General features: G+C 37.4%; 1 protein-coding gene across 1 annotated transcript in view; it reads right to left on the reverse strand.

Moving 5' to 3' along the window:
- si:ch211-203d1.3 (protein phosphatase Slingshot homolog 3) overlaps positions 1–23,623 on the reverse strand; it is a 46,536-nt gene that overhangs the window by 1,446 nt on the left and 21,467 nt on the right. Inside the window, exons 8-16 of the mRNA XM_062045984.1 lie at positions 21,224–21,406; positions 21,038–21,131; positions 14,878–15,006; positions 14,755–14,801; positions 14,540–14,686; positions 10,224–10,424; positions 9,961–10,162; positions 9,818–9,895; positions 8,956–9,048 (exon numbers count right to left, since the gene is read on the reverse strand). Of these exons, the coding sequence (XP_061901968.1) occupies positions 8,956–9,048; positions 9,818–9,895; positions 9,961–10,162; positions 10,224–10,424; positions 14,540–14,686; positions 14,755–14,801; positions 14,878–15,006; positions 21,038–21,131; positions 21,224–21,406 (1,174 nt within the window). The remainder of the gene's footprint in view (positions 1–8,955; positions 9,049–9,817; positions 9,896–9,960; positions 10,163–10,223; positions 10,425–14,539; positions 14,687–14,754; positions 14,802–14,877; positions 15,007–21,037; positions 21,132–21,223; positions 21,407–23,623) is intronic.

Below are 23,623 nucleotides of genomic sequence, written 5' to 3' on the forward strand. Positions count from 1 at the left end.
ACACTACACACAGAAAACAGCCAAAAACTCCAAATAAGTCACGGCGTGATGTGACAGGTGGTGACAGTACACCTGCTTTGAGACAAGAGCTATAGTGATGCATGCTTGGTTGTGGTTTAAAGTCATATCCAACAATTGCGACAACAACTTTTTATTGTCAATATCGGCTGCTGAGTTTCATTTTTTCATGATTTCTGCTAGTGGTGTGCCTCCGCATTTTTTCAATGAAAAAATGTTCCTTGGCTCAAAAAAGGTTGAAAAACACTGAGCTGGACAATAAAGGAATGTTGAACAATGACCTGATCAGGTTGTCATTTAATTGTCTGCCCACTAGGTGTCACTGTTGGCTTTGCGTCAGTGAGTTTACGTCAATGAGGGGTGAGGCAAGAGAAGGTGTTTACTTCCACAGGTGAGATGAGTCCACACCGGAGATGTAACGACATGAAAATGTCCTAACACGGTTATCGTGACCAAAATGATGACGGCTATTATTATTATCGTGATATTGTCGAATGTGCTCAAAAAGTACACACACTGAAATCTTTTGACAAAGTTTTTTTGTTTATATTGAAATGACTAAAATAACCAACTGTCAGAAAACTATTGTGCATGTTTTGTGTCTGTTATGCTTCACTGATAGTGTTTTAGTCGTAGTATTTTCCATCCATTTTCTACCGCTTGTCCCTTTTGGGGTCACGGGGGGTGCTGGAGCCTATGTCAGCTGCATTGGGGCGGAGGGCGGGGTACACCCCGGACAAGTCGCCACCTCATCACAAGGCCAACACAGACAGACAGACAACATTCACACATTTTATTTATCTAAACTATTGTTTTACATTTTGCTTTGTACTGCAGCACTTTTTAGATTTGTTTAAATGAAAAGTGGGTAACAAATAAAATATATTATTATTATCCATTATTTATGGCATCCTACTCTGTCCGGCGGTCCTTGAACGCACCATAAAAAGTCCTCCGCCTCTTTTTCTCTTAGTATAGAAGGGTAACTCGTAGAAGGGGACGGCGTGGCTCCGTTATTAGAGTGGCCGTGCCAGCAACTTGAGGGTTCCTGGTTCGATCCCCAGCCTCCTTCCGTTGTGTCCTTGAGCAAGACACTTCACCCTTGCTCCTGATGGGTTTCAGTTAGGGCCTTGCAAGTTAGTGTGTGAATGGGTGAATGTAGAAATAGTGTCAAAGCACTTTTGAGTACCTTGACGGTAGAAAAGCGCCATACCCATTTACCCATTTAGCACAACTTGCATGTTCAGCGTGCACAATTGAATATCTCAGTTGCTCAGACAGCAAAGTGTTCATATATGTTTCGATTGGTATATGTCGTTTGTTGTAATGGGGAAAGACGTTAATGTCTCTTGTTTTTATGTTAGAATTTGTAAGATAGCGAGCTGGCACCAGTCAGTCTGTGAGTTTAATTCAAGTGCAGTTATCAATTTCCAATCATTTTAGTTTAAAACAGGACTTTCACCATGGTTTGCATTTTTACCGTTTACGTTACGTCCCTAGTACACGCCCACCACTTCACGCAGAGCAGGCTTCGCGGCACATCTTAAAACAAATCCAGCTATTAGGTGGGAGCATGTTGAGTGAATATGTTGTTGTTAAAAGGTGAGTGTATTGTTGGCAAAGTAGCTCACGTAGCGAGGCCAGCGTTAAACGCACGTCCTCGTGTTCCACTTCTTAACTTTACGTCTACATATAAATAAACATTGATTGATGTATATGTGTCAGTCCGTCGCCAGCCAGGCATTAAAAAAATAGACCTAAAAATTTGCGATCATCAATCTTCACCAAGACGTCACTTTCGTCACTTGATTGACATTCACAGCACCCGAGGGTCTTGTGAGATGACGCTGGCTGCTGCCAGGTCATTATCAAGAAAAAACGACCGACAGGAAGGCGAGAAACACTTTTTATTTCAACACTCTCGCTGTACCCAGGGATGATACTCGTAACCGATTTTCCCGGTTGTTCGATAAGAAAAGAACAGAGTCCTCGGACTCGAATCCCTTTTTGAGAACCGGTACCCGTTATCGAGACCACTATAGTAAAGAAAAAAAGTTGGTTCTTTATTCGAATCCCTAGGAATGAATCCCGTCCTGACCAGAAATGCTCCGTGGGACATCACAAGAAATGGCGTCACGTAGCTCAGTCATTAGGCGCAGATAGCGAAAGCAGGAAAAACAATGGACGGGAAAAAGCACTCCAAGGTGTAATAAAGTTCAAAACAAAAGCTATAATCCAATGAATAACTTTACTGAGAGATTTGAGCAGGGTACAAACACATGACGACCAAGCAGGAACATAGCAACCAGGCTAGCAACGCACCTCCTTTACGGCAGCTGTCACAACCTTCTTAAAACAACCGCAGCACATACATATATATACAACACTGCAGCACATACATATATATATACAACACTGCAGCACATACATATATATACAACACTGCAGCACATACATATATATACAACACTGCAGCACATACATATATATACAACACTGCAGCACATACATATATATACAACACTGCAGCACATACATATATATACAACACTGCAGCACATACATATATATACAACACTGCAGCACATACATATATATACAACACTGCAGCACATACATATATATACAACACTGCAGCACATACATATATATACAACACCGCAGCACATACATATATATACAACATATATGACACCGCAGCACATACATATATATACAACACCGCAGCACATACATATATATACAACACTGCAGCACATACATATATATACAACACCGCAGCACATACATATATATACAACACATATGACACCGCAGCACATACATATATATACAACACTGCAGCACATACATATATATACAACACCGCAGCACATACATATATATACAACACATATGACACCGCAGCACATACATATATATACAACACATATGACACCGCAGCACATACATATATATACAACACTGCAGCACATACATATATATACAACATATATGACACCGCAGCACATACATATATATACAACACTGCAGCACATACATATATATACAACACTGCAGCACATACATATATATACAACACTGCAGCACATACATATATATACAACACCGCAGCACATACATATATATACAACACTGCAGCACATACATATATATACAACACCGCAGCACATACATATATATACAACATATATGACACCGCAGCACATACATATATATACAACACCGCAGCACATACATATATATACAACACTGCAGCACATACATATATATACAACACCGCAGCACATACATATATATACAACACATATGACACCGCAGCACATACATATATATACAACACTGCAGCACATACATATATATACAACACCGCAGCACATACATATATATACAACACATATGACACCGCAGCACATACATATATATACAACACATATGACACCGCAGCACATACATATATATACAACACTGCAGCACATACATATATATACAACATATATGACACCGCAGCACATACATATATATACAACACTGCAGCACATACATATATATACAACATATATGACACCGCAGCACATACATATATATACAACACTACAGCACATACATATATATACAACATATATGACACTGCAGCACATACATATATATACAACATATATGACACCGCAGCACATACATATATATACAACACTACAGCACATACATACGAGACACTTGTGATTTAGGGCTATATAAATAAACATTGATTGATTGATTGATTGACATATATATACAACATATATGACACTGCAGCACATACATATATATACAACATATATGACACCGCAGCACATACATATATATACAACATATATGACACCGCAGCACATACATATATATACAACATATATGACACCGCAGCACATACATATATATACAACATATATGACACCGCAGCACATACATATATATACAACACTGCAGCACATACATATATATACAACATATATGACACCGCAGCACATACATATATATACAACACTGCAGCACATACATATATATACAACATATATGACACCGCAGCACATACATATATATACAACACTGCAGCACATATATATATATACAACACTGCAGCACATATATATATATACAACATATATGACACCGCAGCACATACATATATATACAACACTGCAGCACATACATATATATACAACATATATGACACCGCAGCACATACATATATATACAACATATATGACACCGCAGCACATACATATATATACAACACTGCAGCACATACATATATATACAACATATATGACACCGCAGCACATACATATATATACAACATATATGACACCGCAGCACATACATATATATACAACATATATGACACCGCAGCACATACATATATATACAACACTGCAGCACATACATATATATACAACATATATGACACCGCAGCACATACATATATATACAACATATATGACACCGCAGCACATACATATATATACAACATATATGACACCGCAGCACATACATATATATACAACACTGCAGCACATACATATATATACAACACTGCAGCACATACATATATATACAACATATATGACACCGCAGCACATACATATATATACAACATATATGACACCGGAGCACATACATATATATACAACATATATGACACCGCAGCACATACATATATATACAACATATATGACACCGCAGCACATACATATATATACAACACTGCAGCACATACATATATATACAACATATATGACACCGCAGCACATACATATATATACAACACTGCAGCACATACATATATATACAACATATATGACACCGCAGCACATACATATATATACAACATATATGACACCGCAGCACATACATATATATACAACACTGCAGCACATATATATATACAACATATATGACACCGCAGCACATACATATATATACAACACTGCAGCACATACATATATATACAACATATATGACACCGCAGCACATACATATATATACAACATATATGACACCGCAGCACATACATATATATACAACACTGCAGCACATACATATATATACAACATATATGACACCGCAGCACATACATATATATACAACATATATGACACCGCAGCACATACATATATATACAACATATATGACACCGCAGCACATACATATATATACAACACTGCAGCACATACATATATATACAACATATATGACACCGCAGCACATACATATATATACAACATATATGACACCGCAGCACATACATATATATACAACATATATGACACCGCAGCACATACATATATATACAACACTGCAGCACATACATATATATACAACACTGCAGCACATACATATATATACAACATATATGACACCGCAGCACATACATATATATACAACATATATGACACCGGAGCACATACATATATATACAACATATATGACACCGCAGCACATACATATATATACAACATATATGACACCGCAGCACATACATATATATACAACACTGCAGCACATACATATATATACAACATATATGACACCGCAGCACATACATATATATACAACACTGCAGCACATACATATATATACAACATATATGACACCGCAGCACATACATATATATACAACATATATGACACCGCAGCACATACATATATATACAACACTGCAGCACATATATATATACAACATATATGACACCGCAGCACATACATATATATACAACACTGCAGCACATACATATATATACAACATATATGACACCGCAGCACATACATATATATACAACATATATGACACCGCAGCACATACATATATATACAACACTGCAGCACATACATATATATACAACATATATGACACCGCAGCACATACATATATATACAACATATATGACACCGCAGCACATACATATATATACAACATATATGACACCGCAGCACATACATATATATACAACATATATGACACCGCAGCACATACATATATATACAACATATATGACACCGCAGCACATACATATATATACAACACTGCAGCACATACATATATATACAACATATATGACACCGCAGCACATACATATATATACAACATATATGACACCGCAGCACATACATATATATACAACATATATGACACCGCAGCACATACATATATATACAACACTGCAGCACATACATATATATACAACACTGCAGCACATACATATATATACAACACCGCGGCACATACATATATATACAACATATATGACACCGCAGCACATACATATATATACAACACTGCAGCACATACATATATATACAACACTGCAGCACATACATATATATACAACACTGCAGCACATACATATATATATACAACACTGCAGTACATACATATATATACAACACATCTCCCTTTTTTAACTTTTGTTTTTCTCTCCTTGTAAACGTTACAAAATCACACTGTAGATGTGTTGTCTGTCTAATTATAAATAATGCAGACGAGGCGTGTTGGCTGAGTTCTTGACGTTTACTTTCACAGCGTGCTCATAACCTCATTCTTAGCTGCCGGGTGACGACATGCAACAACACTTTTCGGGGCTACCGCGCATGCTCGTCACTCCCGTTGCATGCTGGGTAGTGTAGTTGTTATATTCTCTAGCTCAGGGGTCAGCAACCTTTTGAAACCAAGAGCTACTTCTTGGGTAGTGATTAATGCGAAGGGCTACCAGTTTGATACACACTTAAATAAATTGCCAGAAATAGCCAATTTGCTCAATTTACCTTTAACTCTATGTTATTATTAATAATTAATGATATTTACACTTAATTGAACGGTTTAAAAAAGGACAAAACACGAAAAAAATGACAATTAAATTTTGAAACATAGTTTATCTTCAATTTCGACTCTTTAAAATTCAAAATTCAACCGAAAAAAAGAAGAGAAAAACTAGGTAATTCGAATCTTTTTGAAAAAAATTTAAAAAATAATTTATGGAACATCACTAGTAATTTTTCCTGATTAAGATTAATTTTAGAATTTTGATGACATATTTTAAATAGGTTAAAATCCAATTTACACTTTGTTAGAATATATAACAAATTGGACCAAGCTATATTTCTAACAAAGACAAATCATTATTTCTTCTAGATTTTCCAGAACAAAAATTTTAAAATAAATTCAAAAGACTTTGAAATATTTAAATTTGATTCTACAGATTTTCTTGATTTGCCAGAATAATTTCTTTGAATTTTAATCATAAGTTTGAAGAAATATTTCACAAATATTCTTTGAAGAAAAAACAGAAGCTAAAATGAATAATTAAATTAAAATGTATTTATTATTCTTTACAATAAAAATAAAAAATGTACTTGAACATTGATTTAAATTGTCAGGAAAGAAGAGGAAGGCATTTAAAAGGTAAAAAGGTATATGTGTTTAAAAATCCTAAAATTATTTTTAAGGTTGTATTTTTACTCTAAAATTGTCTTTCTGAAAGTTATAAGAAGCAAAGTAAAAAAAATTAATGAATTTATTTAAACAAGTGAAGACCAAGTCTTTAAAATATTTTCTTGGATTTTCAAATTCTATTTGAGTTTTGTCTCTCTTAGAATTAAAAATGTCGGGCAAAGCGAGACCAGCTTGCTAGTAAATAAATTAAATTTAAAAAATAGAGACAGCTCACTGGTAAGTGCTGCTATTTGAGCTATTTTTAGAACAGGCCAGCGGGCTACTCATCTGGTCCTTACGGGCTACCTGGTGCCCGCGGGCACCGCGTTGGTGACCCCTGCTCTAGCTCATAACATCTTTCCCCCTATAAAGAAATAATGTTAACTCAATAAAGTGTATTTATTTTTTTAGCTTTAACTTTTCATTTGTTAGCATTGTAACCACATCTGCAAACAACTTTTCTCTTCATAGAATTTTCTTTCAGTAAAGAAATAAAGTGCAAAAATGTCAAAGCATCATAACAAACAGTTATGTCAAATAGCAGCAGAAGTGCACTTTTTGGAGAGCTGTATTATTTTCAGTTTTGTGCCCAAGGGACTGATTTTATTGAACACTATATTATTATTTATACACCTATAGTGATCACAGAGACAGGTTGTTTTTGTGTTACTGTATATATTTGTTTTTATGAAAAATCCCACTTAATATACTTTGGGTAACAACAGTCAATATTTATTTATTTTATTTTTTTAGGGGGGTAACAGTCAATATTTATTTTAGATTTTATTTTTTTCTTATATAATAAAAGTGAGCTTTTGTTAAACCAAATATTGTGTGTTTTTTTCCATATACAACAACCTATCTGGACTCCATAAGAGAATCGATAAGGAATGGGTTCGATGAGAGGATTCGATAATGGGCTGGAACTCGATCATTTCTTATCAAACATCATCCCTAATCGTACCTGCCGTCAAAACTCTAAAGACCAACAACACAGTTCCTGTCGTCACAAAAAAAGCCCTGCTTCATCCTGCCTGCGCTAACAAAATAAGGGTCTCAGGATTTTGCCGCCAATGTATTTCTTGTAAAGTGCATAAAAAGGAGTACGGAAGCTGGACAAATAAGATGGCAAAAAGCAACTACTCTCAGGTGGTATTGGACAGAAATGAGGACTTTTTTTCTCCTCCATTCAAAAATGTGGACGTTATCATCACTGCTGTCTGATTCCAACAATCAGCTAATACACCAACTTGTATTTTTGTCTTCATGGAAGAAAGGAATGTTAAACATGCTTGTATTATCATTAAACACATTTAACTTGTTGACAAAAACATCTCTTTTATAAATAAATAAATATAAATGATATATATCAATGAGGTAGATCCCTTCGACTTGGTCAATTGAAAAGTAGCTCGCCTGCAGAAAAAGTGCATTAACACGTACCGGCCCTTTAAGAGATAGGACATTTACCTGCTCGCATCCTTTGTCCACGTCATCTTGTTCACTGATGGACTGCATGAGGGAGAAGAGGTTCATCCTTCCACTGCGACTCATACATGGAAGCTGGAGACACAGAGTCAATGAACAAACAGGAAGTACTACTGTACTTTAATGTTGTCATTATGGTGGTACTTGATGAATACTTAGGTCTACTACACTACTGTACTTTAATGTTGTCATCATGGTGGTACTTAATGAATACTTAGGTCTACTACACTACTGTATTTAATGTTGTCATTATGGTTGTACTTGATGAATACTTAGGTCTACTACACTACTGTATTTAATGTTGTCATTATGGTGGTACTTAATGAATACTTAGGTCTACTACACTACTGTATTTAATGTTGTCATTACGGTGGTACTTAATGAATACTTAGGTCTACTACACTACTGTATTTAATGTTGTCATTACGGTGGTACTTAATGAATACTTAGGTCTACTACACTACTGTATTTAATGTTGTCATTATGGTGGTACTTAATGAATACTTAGGTCTACTACACTACTGTATTTAATGTTGTCATTATGGTGGTACTTGATGAATACTTAGGTCTACTACACTACTGTATTTAATGTTGTCATTATGGTGGTACTTAATGAATACTTAGGTCTACTACACTACTGTATTTAATGTTGTCATTATGGTGGTACTTAATGAATACTTAGGTCTACTACACTACTGTATTTAATGTTGTCATTATGGTGGTACTTAATGAATACTTAGGTCTACTACACTACTGTATTTAATGATGGTGGTACTTAATGAATACTTAGGTCTACTACACTACTGTATTTAATGGTGCTGTGCAGGTGTGCGTGATGGTTTACAGAGATGATGGGACCGATGACACATGGTGGTGGTGGGGGTGGTGCTTCTTCCTGGGTGGTGTCAGTCTGCTCAAACACCTGAGAAGATAAAGAGTTGAGTGGTTGGTAAGAATGAGAATGTCTTGATAGGAATAATGACTCACATCTTCCCCAGAATCCTCTTTTTCATCAGAGCTCTCTGTGATGTCATCATCCTCCTCTTCCTCATCCTCCTCTTCCTCATCTCCCTCCTCTTCCTCCTCCACCTCCTCGCCCTCATCTGGCTTCTCGCCGTCGTCTTTGCGCTGAGACTTCTGCCTCTGGTCTTTGGACTTCCTCCTCCAGAGCAAGCTGTGCCGCTGCCGGCTGAAAGGCGAGCAGACATGTTCAGGTGCCAGTCGGCGGGGTGCGCGGCGTCACGTCTCACCTGGCGTGGAGGATGCCGTTGTACGTCTGCAGCTGCTTGGTGAAGCCCTCGTTGGGTCGGATGATGGCGCGGCGATCCCTCACGTAGGCCGACGCCACGTCCAGCGGCCAGCGTTGCTGCTTCATGGCGTAGGCGATGACGGTGGAGGCGGAGCGAGACACGCCCATTTTACAGTGCACCAACACTGACTGTCCACTCTTCCTGCCATTCACCATAATAACAACATTAAATACAGTAGTGTAGTAGACCTAAGTATTCATTAAGTACCACCATCATGACAACATTAAATACAGTAGTGTAGTAGACCTAAGTATTCATTAAGTACCACCATCATGACAACATTAAATACAGTAGTGTAGTAGACCTAAGTATTCATTAAGTACCACCATCATGACAACATTAAATACAGTAGTGTAGTAGACCTAAGTATTCATTAAGTACCACCATAATGACAACATTAAATACAGTAGTGTAGTAGACCTAAGTATTCATTAAGTACCACCATCATGACAACATTAAATACAGTAGTGTAGTAGACCTAAGTATTCATTAAGTACCACCATCATGACAACATTAAATACAGTAGTGTAGTAGACCTAAGTATTCATTAAGTACCACCATAATGACAACATTAAATACAGTAGTGTAGTAGACCTAAGTATTCATTAAGTACCACCATCATGACAACATTAAATACAGTAGTGTAGTAGACCTAAGTATTCATTAAGTACCACCATAATGACAACATTAAATACAGTAGTGTAGTAGACCTAAGTATTCATTAAGTACCACCATAATGACAACATTAAATACAGTAGTGTAGTAGACCTAAGTATTCATTAAGTACCACCATAATGACAACATTAAATACAGTAGTGTAGTAGACCTAAGTATTCATTAAGTACCACCATAATGACAACATTAAATACAGTAGTGTAGTAGACCTAAGTATTCATTAAGTACCACCGTAATGACAACATTAAATACAGTAGTGTAGTAGACCTAAGTATTCATTAAGTACCACCATAATGACAACATTAAATACAGTAGTGTAGTAGACCTAAGTATTCATTAAGTACCACCATAATGACAACATTAAATACAGTAGTATAGTAGACCTAAGTATTCATTAAGTACCACCATAATGACAACATTAAATACAGTAGTGTAGTAGACCTAAGTATTCATTAAGTACCACCATAATGACAACATTAAATACAGTAGTGTAGTAGACCAAAGTATTCATTAAGTACCACCATAATGACAACATTAAATACAGTAGTGTAGTAGACCTAAGTATTCATTAAGTACCACCATAATGACAACATTAAATACAGTAGTATAGTAGACCTAAGTATTCATTAAGTACCACCATAATGACAACATTAAATACAGTAGTGTAGTAGACCTAAGTATTCATTAAGTACCACCATAATGACAACATTAAATACAGTAGTGTAGTAGACCTAAGTATTCATTAAGTACCACCATAATGACAACATTAAATACAGTAGTGTAGTAGACCTAAGTATTCATTAAGTACCACCATAATGACAACATTAAATACAGTAGTGTAGTAGACCTAAGTATTCATTAAGTACCACCATAATGACAACATTAAATACAGTAGTGTAGTAGACCTAAGTATTCATTAAGTACCACCATCATGACAACATTAAATACAGTAGTGTAGTAGACCTAAGTATTCATTAAGTACCACCATAATGACAACATTAAATACAGTAGTGTAGTAGACCTAAGTATTCATTAAGTACCACCATAATGACAACATTAAATACAGTAGTATAGTAGACCTAAGTATTCATTAAGTACCACCATAATGACAACATTAAATACAGTAGTGTAGTAGACCTAAGTATTCATTAAGTACCACCATAATGACAACATTAAATACAGTAGTGTAGTAGACCTAAGTATTCATTAAGTACCACCATAATGACAACATTAAATACAGTAGTGTAGTAGACCTAAGTATTCATTAAGTACCACCATAATGACAACATTAAATACAGTAGTATAGTAGACCTAAGTATTCATTAAGTACCACCATAATGACAACATTAAATACAGTAGTGTAGTAGACCTAAGTATTCATTAAGTACCACCATAATGACAACATTAAATACAGTAGTGTAGTAGACCAAAGTATTCATTAAGTACCACCATAATGACAACATTAAATACAGTAGTGTAGTAGACCTAAGTATTCATTAAGTACCACCATAATGACAACATTAAATACAGTAGTGTAGTAGACCTAAGTATTCATTAAGTACCACCATAATGACAACATTAAATACAGTAGTGTAGTAGACCAAAGTATTCATTAAGTACCACCATAATGACAACATTAAATACAGTAGTGTAGTAGACCTAAGTATTCATTAAGTACCACCATAATGACAACATTAAATACAGTAGTGTAGTAGACCTAAGTATTCATTAAGTACCACCATAATGACAACATTAAATACAGTAGTGTAGTAGACCTAAGTATTCATTAAGTACCACCATAATGACAACATTAAATACAGTAGTGTAGTAGACCTAAGTATTCATTAAGTACCACCATAATGACAACATTAAATACAGTAGTGTAGTAGACCTAAGTATTCATTAAGTACCACCATAATGACAACATTAAATACAGTAGTATAGTAGACCTAAGTATTCATTAAGTACCACCATAATGACAACATTAAATACAGTAGTGTAGTAGACCTAAGTATTCATTAAGTACCACCATAATGACAACATTAAATACAGTAGTGTAGTAGACCTAAGTATTCATTAAGTACCACCATAATGACAACATTAAATACAGTAGTGTAGTAGACCTAAGTATTCATTAAGTACCACCATAATGACAACATTAAATACAGTAGTATAGTAGACCTAAGTATTCATTAAGTACCACCATAATGACAACATTAAATACAGTAGTGTAGTAGACCTAAGTATTCATTAAGTACCACCATAATGACAACATTAAATACAGTAGTGTAGTAGACCAAAGTATTCATTAAGTACCACCATAATGACAACATTAAATACAGTAGTGTAGTAGACCTAAGTATTCATTAAGTACCACCATAATGACAACATTAAATACAGTAGTGTAGTAGACCTAAGTATTCATTAAGTACCACCATAATGACAACATTAAATACAGTAGTGTAGTAGACCAAAGTATTCATTAAGTACCACCATAATGACAACATTAAATACAGTAGTGTAGTAGACCTAAGTATTCATTAAGTACCACCATAATGACAACATTAAATACAGTAGTGTAGTAGACCTAAGTATTCATCAAGTACCACCATAATGACAACATTAAATACAGTAGTGTAGTAGACCTAAGTATTCATTAAGTACCACCATAATGACAACATTAAATACAGTAGTGTAGTAGACCTAAGTATTCATTAAGTACCACCATGATGACATCATTAAATACAGTAGTGTAGTAGACCTAAGTATTCATTAAGTACCACCATAATGACAACATTAAATACAGTAGTGTAGTAGACCTAAGTATTCATTAAGTACCACCATAATGACAACATTAAATACAGTAGTGTAGTAGACCTAAGTATTCATTAAGTACCACCATAATGACAACATTAAATACAGTAGTGTAGTAGAACTAAGTATTCATTAAGTACCACCATGATGACATCATTAAATACAGTAGTGTAGTAGACCTAAGTATTCATTAAGTACCACCATAATGACAACATTAAAATACAGTAGTGTAGTAGACCTAAGTATTCATTAAGTACCACCATAATGACAACATTAAAATACAGTAGTGTAGTAGACCTAAGTATTCAATTAAGTACCACCATAATGACAACATTAAATACAGTAGTGTAGTAGAGACTTTCCAGTACTTTACTTGGGATGGCGTGGCGCAGTTGGGAGAGTGGCCGTGCCAGCAACCTGAGGGTTCCTGGTTCGATCCCCACCTTCTACCAACCTAGTCACATCCGTTGTGTCCTTGAGCAAGACACTTCACCCTTGCTGCTGATGGGTTGTGGTGAGGGCCTTGCATGGCAGTGTGTGAATGGGTGAATGTGGAAATAGTGTCAAAGTGCTTTGAGTACCTTGAAGGTAGAAAAGCGCTATACAAGTATAACCCATTTACAGTATTCAAATGTATTTTCAGCTTTTCGACTTCCACTGTATTAGGACATGTTTCACACAAGTTGCTCAAGTGTGACACATCCAGACTCTGCAGTGTCACTTCACAAAGCAGAAGTGAGCCGTTTCACGTTAGGCTGCAGGACTACCTGGCAGTGTTGATGAAGCTGTACGTGTCGGACCAGTGGGGGAGCAGGTCGGTGGTCTCCACGTCGTACACCCTGATGTTCATGTAGGTGAAAGATTCTGGGAAGAAGTTGTCGATTTCCCTCGTCACATTCAGGATGTAGCCAATGCTGAAAAGAATGCAGAGTTAGCACTAACATGGCAAACACACGGTGACAACATGAGGGGGAAAACATACTTGTTTTTCTGCAGCTCTTCAAAGTTGGCTGCGTTCCACTCGGAGCCCTGAAAGAAGTTGAACCCTGATACAGACCACACGTATTGCTGCCCATACATGCTCCTGTGTTGAGCATGCACTCACCAAGTAAAGGTAGTCAAATATCTTGGATGGCTTGTCCATCTGAGCCATGGTGACCAGCATCTCGTTGTCAATGTACTCTTTGAACGGCCTCATGTCGAAGCCTATCCGAGTCTGCAAGGCCGAGTGGACCTACAGCAGGAAGAATATTACCTTAACTTAGCTTAGCATTAGCACGCTTTTTAGACTAGTGATTCTTAAAGGCCTACTGAAAGCCACTACTAGCGACCATGCAGTCTGATAGTTTATACATCAATGATGAAATCTTAACATTGCAACACATGCCAATACGGCCGGGTTAACTTATAAAGTGACATTTTACATTTCCCGGGGAACTTCCGGTTGAAAACGTCTATGTATGATGACGTATGCGCGTGACGTCAATGGTTGAAACGGAAGTATTCGGACACATTGTATCTCAATACAAAAAGCTCTGTTTTCATCGCAAAGTTCCACAGTATTCTGGACATCTGTGTTGGTGAATCTTTTGCAATTTGTTTAATGAACAATGGAGACTGCAAAGAAGAAAGTTGTAGGTGGGATCGGTGTATTAGCGGCTGGCTGCAGCAACACAACCAGGAGGACTTTGATTTGGATAGCAGACGCGCTATCTGACGCTAGCCGCCGACCGCACGGATGATCGGGTGAAGTCCTTCGTCGCACCGTCGATCGCTGGCACGCAGGTTAGCACGGGTGTTGATGAGCAGATGAGGGCTGGCTGGCGTAGGTGGATAGCTAATGTTTTTAGCATAGATCTGTGAGGTCCCGTAGCTAAGTTAGCTTCAATGGCGTCGTTAGCAACAGCATTGTTAAGCTACGCCAGGCTGGAAAGCATTAACCGTGTAGTTACATGTCCATGGTTTAATAGTATTGTTGATCTTCTGTCTATCCTTCCAGTCAGGGATTTATTTATTTTGTTTCTATCTGCATTTAAGCACGATGCTATCACGTTAGCTCCGTAGCTAAAGTGCTTCGCCGATGTATTGTCGTAGAGATAAAAGTCACTGTGAATGTCCATTTTGCGTTCGCGACTCTCATTTTCAAGAGGATATAGTATCCCAGGTGGTTTAAAATACAAATCCGTGATCCACAATAGAAAAAAGAGAAAGTGTGGAATCCAATGAGCCCTTTTACTTAAGTTACGGTCAGAGCGAAAAAAGATACGTCCTGCACCTCACTCTAGTCCTTCACTCTCACGTTCCTCATCCACAAATCTTTCATCCTCGCTCAAATTAATGGGGTAATCGTCGCTTTCTCGGTCCAAATCGCTCTAGCTGCTGGTGTAAACAATGGGGAAATGTGAGGAGCCCTTCAACCTGTGACGTCACCCTACTTCCGGTACAGGCAAGGCTTTTTTTTTAATCAGCGACCAAAAGTTGCGAACTTTATCGTCGATGTTCTCTACTAAATCCTTTCAGCAAAAATATGGCAATATCGCGAAATGATCCAGTATGACACATAGAATGGATCTGCTATCCTCGTTTAAATAAAAAAATGTAATTACAGTAGGCCTTTAAAGGTGCCACATGTAGTAATGTGGCCAGAAATGGTACTGCAATCGCGGTCAAAATTCTGTAGTCCCCTCCCACCATACTTGCCAACCTTGAGACCTCCGAATTCAGGAGATGGGGCGACGTTGAGGTGGGCGGGGTTGGGGGGGCGGGGTTTGGTGGTAGCGGGGGTGTATATTGTAGCGTCCTGGAAGAGTTAGTGCTGCAAGGGGTTATGGGTATTTGTTCTGTTGTGTTTATGTTGTGTTACGGTGCGGATGTTCTCCCGAAATGTGTTTGTCATTCTTGTTTGGTGTGGGTTCACAGTGTGGGGCATATTTGTAACAGTGTTAAAGTTGTTTATACGGCCACCCTCAGTGTGACCTGTATGGCTGTTGATCAAGTATGCCTTGCATTCGCTTATGTGTGTGTAAAAGCCGCATATATTTTGTGACTGGGCCGGCACGCTGTTTGTATGGAGGAAAAGCGGACGTGCCGATAGGTTGTAGAGGACGCCAAAGGTAGTGCCTTACGCCCCCAATATTGTTGTCCGGGTGGAGATCGGGAGAAATTCGGGAGAATGGTTGCCCCGGGAGATTTTCGGGAGGGGCACTAAAATTCGGGAGTCCCCCGGGAAAATCGGGAGGGTTGGCAAGTATGCCTCCCACTTTCCATGACTGAGGTTGCCAGATACGCAGCCGAATCCTACTCCAAAGGAACTACAAATGGCAATTGACGAGTACTACGCTGTAGGTTTCTCTTGTTTATGCTTCTTGCAGGATGGTTTACTATGTAAATATGCCACATTTTACTGATGTCAATTAGCCAAGTGTATTTGTAAAGTTACGCAGCAATATGTTCGACAGGAGTCGGGACAGATTGTTGGCATTACCCTGCTAAAATGTCTAGTTTGACCGCACAAACCACCATTGAAATAATTATATATACTAACATATAATATATTATATATGGCATAGGCCTACTTTGATGGCAAGCCAAGGCCAACAGTAAAATGACCGCCACATTTGGTTCAGCATAACCCCATGTTGCATCCAACCTGACGCACTGCATTCTCTTCCATGTACGCACGTCACCATCTTTCAGTGCAGAGTGCAATTCTATAAGCCAGGGGTGTCCAAACTTTTTCCACTGAGGGCCGTACATGGAAAAATTTAAGCATGCGGGGGCCATTTTGATATTTTTCATTTTCAAACCTTAACAAAATATATGGATTTTTTTTTTTAACCTTTAGGGCTCCCGGGGACTATAAAGGGTCTCAGTCATTAAACTGTTAAAAATAACTCAAATTATTATTAGTATTTTTTATTTAACGCTTACAGTAAATCTCTATATCAACTTGAGGTTGATATAAAGTTTTAAAAAAAAAGGTTTTCTGTCAAAGACAACTTTGTTTTTTATAGTAAAACTGAAATAGGCAGTATTTAGTAATTAGAGCCTTAAAAGATCAATAATGCAGGACACCATTGATTTTAATTCTTTAATATTTTTGAGTAATCACAGTGAAAAGTTAAATAAAATCCTACTAAATATATTTGGGATCCAAAAGGTCTCCCACTCATAAAGTGATACATTTTTATTAGTTGTTTTTTTTACTTTTAACACTTAAATTACGAGATCAACTTCAGACATATCTGTCGATTTTACATTTGAACTATTATTTTGTTTGTTTTATGCTCTTTTGTCGAATAAAACTTTGATGTTTTTATATGGCAACCACACAATATATGCAATATTTTTTCCACATAAAACATTTTAAAGTGATATTTCTTAACTAACAATTCATTATAACATAGATTTTTAGTCTTTTTTTTTTTTTTAGCAATGGCAAAAAAAAGAAAAATAAACAAAGACAAAAGAAAAAAAACAGCCTGCATGGCAGCTTTGTGTCAACATTGCAACTTTTTCTTGTTAGATTTCACCTCATTCCACTTTTTTTTAAATGTTTTTTTAAATTTTTGCAATATTATCAATTTTGCAATTTTTGCAGAATGTGTGGCGGGCCGGTAAACAATTAGCTGCGGGCCGCAAATGGCCCCCGGGCCGCACTTTGGACACCCCTGCTATAAGCCAACCCACCTTACTCAAAAAACACTTTACGCATAAATCATATAGCCTACTACCATGTCAATACACAAAAGTAGAAAATCATTACATGTAATGCATTATATTGTGCCAAGCAAATACCACTCCATATGTGTTTGATGCACATACAGTACCAGAAACCACAATTAATTTCCTTAGCGTGTCAGCATATTGAGAAGGAACTAGGCACTGACACTACTCATATCCACATAGATTTTATTTGTCGAAAATATATGTTGCCCTGTCAGTTGGATGACACATGGACATACAGGCTAACGGGCATATATTTCCCCCGTTAGCGTGTATGTCCATGTGTCATTGACCGGGCTAGCATGCTAAGCATTACACTAGGAGCTGAGCACCACCACACTAAGCATTCGTTGCAGGAACATACTAGCTTTGTTAGACAAGATCATAGACTGTATTGAACAATATAGTTTACATATCAAATGTCCATTTCCATTTATTACAAGTAATAAGAAAATATAAATGCCTGATTTACTTATCAAGGAGGAAATGAGCAAGTTTGGCGTTAGATGAAAAAATCTTCTCCGCCTTCAATCGTCTCCATCTTTCAAAAGCATACCCGATACAAATTGTGTTTTGTTCCTGGCTTTTGTCACGAATAAGTTGAGAATCGTAACGAGGCCTTTTAGATTTACTAAGGTCTGACATGTTTAGTAACTTTACCGGTGGCAGTAGCTAGACGAAGAGGGCGATGTGTAACTGGCAACCTGGATGTGACACACTCACGGACTTTCTAATTGGTTTAAACGGTGGAGGGCGGGGCATTGAAATGAAAACAATAACAACATTTCAGGGCTGTAAATCTAATTTTGAAATGAGCATATCCCGGCTGGACTATCGTTATCAGTTTTGAAGGTTTTCGAAAAGAAGATGATTTATTAATGCCTTTTGACATATCGGGGCCATTCAATGATGACTTGACATGAAGTTATTACAGATGGCACCTTTAACATTGTTGGGCGGCGAGCGCCCCCTGTAGGGCCGTCATAAATGATCTGTTTCTCAGCGGTGGTCCATATAAACTGCAGCAGTACTCAGTTGTAATACACTCTTCCACCACTTGTGGCAGTAATGACAATATCAACAAATAGACGAATCCTGGAGCTAAAATCATAGACGTTTCTTAAGCACAAAAATTATGACTTAGTATTTTCATTTGCACTTAAATTTGTTGACAGTTATTTATTTTAGCGCTACATTTTTTTTCTTCATTTATTTATGAGTCCCGTATTTTGCAGCATATTTGAATAGTATTAGTATTAGAGATGTCCGATAATATCGGACTGCCGATATTATCGGCTGATAAATGCTTTAAAATGTAGTATCGGAAATGATCGGTATCGGTTTCAAAAAGTACAATTTATGACTTTTTAAAAGGCCGCTGTGTACACGGACGTAGGGAGAAGTACAGAGCGCCAATAAACCTTAAAGGCACTGCCTTTGCGTGCCGGCCCAGTCACATAATATCTACGGCTTTTCACACACACAAGTGAATGCAAGGTCAACAGCCATACAGGTCACACTGAGGGTGTCCGTATAAACAACTTTAACACTGTTACAAATAGGCGCCACACTGTGAACCCACACCAAACAAGAATGACAAACACGTTTTGGGAGAACATCCGCACCGTAACACAACATAAAGACAACAGAACAAATACCCAGAACTCCTTGCAGCACTAACTCTTCCGGGACGCTACAATATACACCCCCCCGTTATCCCCCCCAACCTCCTCATGCTCTCTCAGGGAGAGCATGTCCCAAATTCCAAGCTGCTGTTTTGAGGTATGTTAAAAAAAAATGCACTCTGTGACTTCAATAATAAATATGGCAGTGCCATGTTGGCATTTTTTCCCATAACTTGAGTTGATTTATTTTGGAAAACCTTGTTACATTGTTTAATGCATCTTTCGGGGCATCACAACAAAATTAGGCAGAATAATGTGTTAATACCACGACTGTATATAACGGTATCGGTTGATATCGGAATCGGTAATTAAGAATTGGACAATATCGGAATATCGGATATCGGCAGAAAAGCCATTATCGGACATCTCTAATTAGTATTGATCATCATGGCGCCGATCATGGCTGCCTCTGTGCTATCTGCGCTCTGTTTTGTTTGTTTTTGTGCGTAAATTGTGTGTCCGCATGCTCTTACATTCGCAAAGAGCTACTTAATTTTTTGTGTCTTATGTTGCATGATTGCAGCAAGAAAAATTCGTAGTTTGTGAACCCGTTCTCAAACAATGGCAATAAAAACTATTCTGATTCTGATTCTATTTATGTTTCTAATCAGCAAGTTGCTTTCTATACGCAAGGTATATGTGTTAGATAAATAATAATCATTGCAATTTACACATGAGTTCACATAATTTGACAAGGTTGTAAACTGCATTTAGGGTAAATATGAATATTAAATTCGAAGAGTAAGATGACTAGTTCAGTGTTAATATATGAGAGGGCCCCGGTCTCCTCTGTAGTGGCGAAGTTGGGCACGGAGATCAAAAAGGTTAAGAACCTCTCTTGCTATATTTTCCTACCATTTTAGACGTGAGGTTGTCGAGGTCTTCCGTCCTCATGATGTCTCTCAGTTGCTCCTTAATCAACATCTCTTTGTCATTTCTGTCAGCAATACTGCAGAGAAAACACATACCCTAACATGCACATACTGTGGTAGTAGTAGCAGTACTCAGAGAACTAGCAAGAAATAACTACGCCATACTCACCCGTGACTATCGGTGTCCCTCCTGACCGACTCCAGGTCGTTCATTACCTCCCACTCGTTGAGGCACAAGCGGTCCGATTCAATGTGCTGGTAGTAATGCTGGGCCCACTCCAGACTGCAGCCCGGAATCACGGCGCCTTTGACGGCCCGCTCGCAGCATCCGTTCAACGCCTGCAGCACTGACCTTGTGGTAAAAGGAATTTGGAGGATAACTTTAAGGATGCATTTTTTAAAATCCCATCTGGTCCAGTTTGAATATGACGTGGAAACAAAATAAAATGCATTGAATTAGGGCAGAGGTCAGCAACCCAACATGTTGAAAGAGCCATATTGTACCAAAAATACAAAAAACAAATCTGTCTGGAGCCGCAAAAAGTAAAAAGCCTAATGTAAGGCAACACATTAAGTAAGTGTCTCAGAGGGTGAGATAACTCCTGGAAATGACTGGCTTAAAACTGCCAAAGGTAAAGATGAGTGTGCCCAAGTTAAAGAAATTGGCAATAAATTATAATGGATTCATTACAATCTTTGCAAGCTGGGTAACGTTTGCTGTGGTCTGGAACAACATGGCACACAATCAGAAATGCAGCCAATACAACATACAGATAATGTGTCATGAGACATGCAAATATAAACTAAATACACAGAGGACATAAGTACAGGAAATGAAATGAGCTCAAATATAGCTACAAACGAGGCATAATGATGCAATATGTACACACTGCTCGCCGAAATAGCATGTTAGCGTCGATTATTAGCACTGCACGCAAGTCAATAACATCAACAAAGCTCACGTTTGTGCATTCACGCACAGCATAAATGGTTTGGTGAACAAAATGAGACAAAGAAGGAGTGGCATAAAACTTGTCTTTCTGTGGCAGCGTTGGAAAAAGTTGTACATGCAAACAAACTACGGTGAGTTCAAGGACAGCTGAAATTAGTAGGACAAAATGGCGCTGGCCAAATAGCATAAACACAAACATATTAAACAGTGGACTTTCTAACAATTAGGAGGGGTTGTGTTATGTTGGTCCTCCAACAGAAACATTATTAAAACAACAAATATATTTTTCCATTTTTGAAAAAGCTCCAAGGAGCCACTAGGGCAGTGCTAAAGAGCCGCATGAGAGTCGCGGATTGCCGACCACCGAATTAGGGTAATGTTGGGTCTTTGCTTTCGAAGCTGCAACATTCTATGTGTGGTAGTACCCCTGTTTTGTCATTTTTTTCCCAAGATACACAAGCAAATTCAATTAATCCATTCCAGACACCCGAAAAAATTACAAAATAATAACACTAAACACATTTTATAGAGAACAATTAGAGTTTTACATATATGAAATACCTATAAATGACAAATTAAATTGATAAATATAACATCACTTTTACCTTCACTGAAGATTCTTCTTGGCAAAAATGCACAGATACAATATTTGTACTTTGCTACAAGTTTTTTCCTGAATTCAACAGTGGTTCTCACCTTCTTTATCAAAGTGCTGGGCCTATCAACTTTCTTTGGCCCCATCCCGTGGTGACTTATTTTGCAGTCGTACTCAACAAAAAAAAAAAAGCACAGACACTGAGTCACGGTAGTTTGTTACGCGCAGTGTTGGTCCGTACAATAACTGAGGCGGTACACGAAAAGCAGGAAAAACTTTTGGCAAAACTATGTGTGTCACGATATGAGATTGATATCAGCTATCGGTCCAATATCAGATGCGAAAAAACCCAGAACGGATGATATCGGCTGGCATGTAAAATCTCTGACATACAAGCAGTCCTGCAGCGTGATTATTTTGGCAAAGTTAGACAACCAGTTAACATCTAAATGTCCTCCAACAAGCAAACAAGGTTGGTGGTTCTTGTATTTTAGTCAAGTCATTTACAAAAGGTAAACATTGTGTAGGCTATTAGGAGCGAGCAACTACACAATAGCTAAGCGAACAATGGTAAATGGGTTATACTTGTATAGCGCTTTTCTACCTTCAAGGTACTCAAAGCGCTTTGACACTATTTCCACATTCACCCATTCACACACCCATTCACACACTGATGGCGGGAGCTGCCATGCAAGGCCCTAACCACGACCAAGGGACGAGGTTGGTAGAAGGTGGGGATTGAACCAGGAACCCTCAGGTTGCTGGCACGGGCACTCTCCCAACTGCGCCACAAACAGCCAAAACATACACAGTAAGTGTATGTATGTATATATATATATATATATATATATATATATATATATATATATATATATATATATATATATATATATATATATATATATATATATATATATATATATATATATATATATATATATATATATATATACACTAGCGTTCAAAAGTTTGGGGTCACATGTAAATGTCGTTATTTTTGAAGGAAAAGCACTGTACTTTTC

The sequence above is a fragment of the Entelurus aequoreus genome, linkage group LG04, assembly GCF_033978785.1.
Source record: "Entelurus aequoreus isolate RoL-2023_Sb linkage group LG04, RoL_Eaeq_v1.1, whole genome shotgun sequence".
Taxonomy (NCBI): domain Eukaryota; kingdom Metazoa; phylum Chordata; class Actinopteri; order Syngnathiformes; family Syngnathidae; genus Entelurus; species Entelurus aequoreus.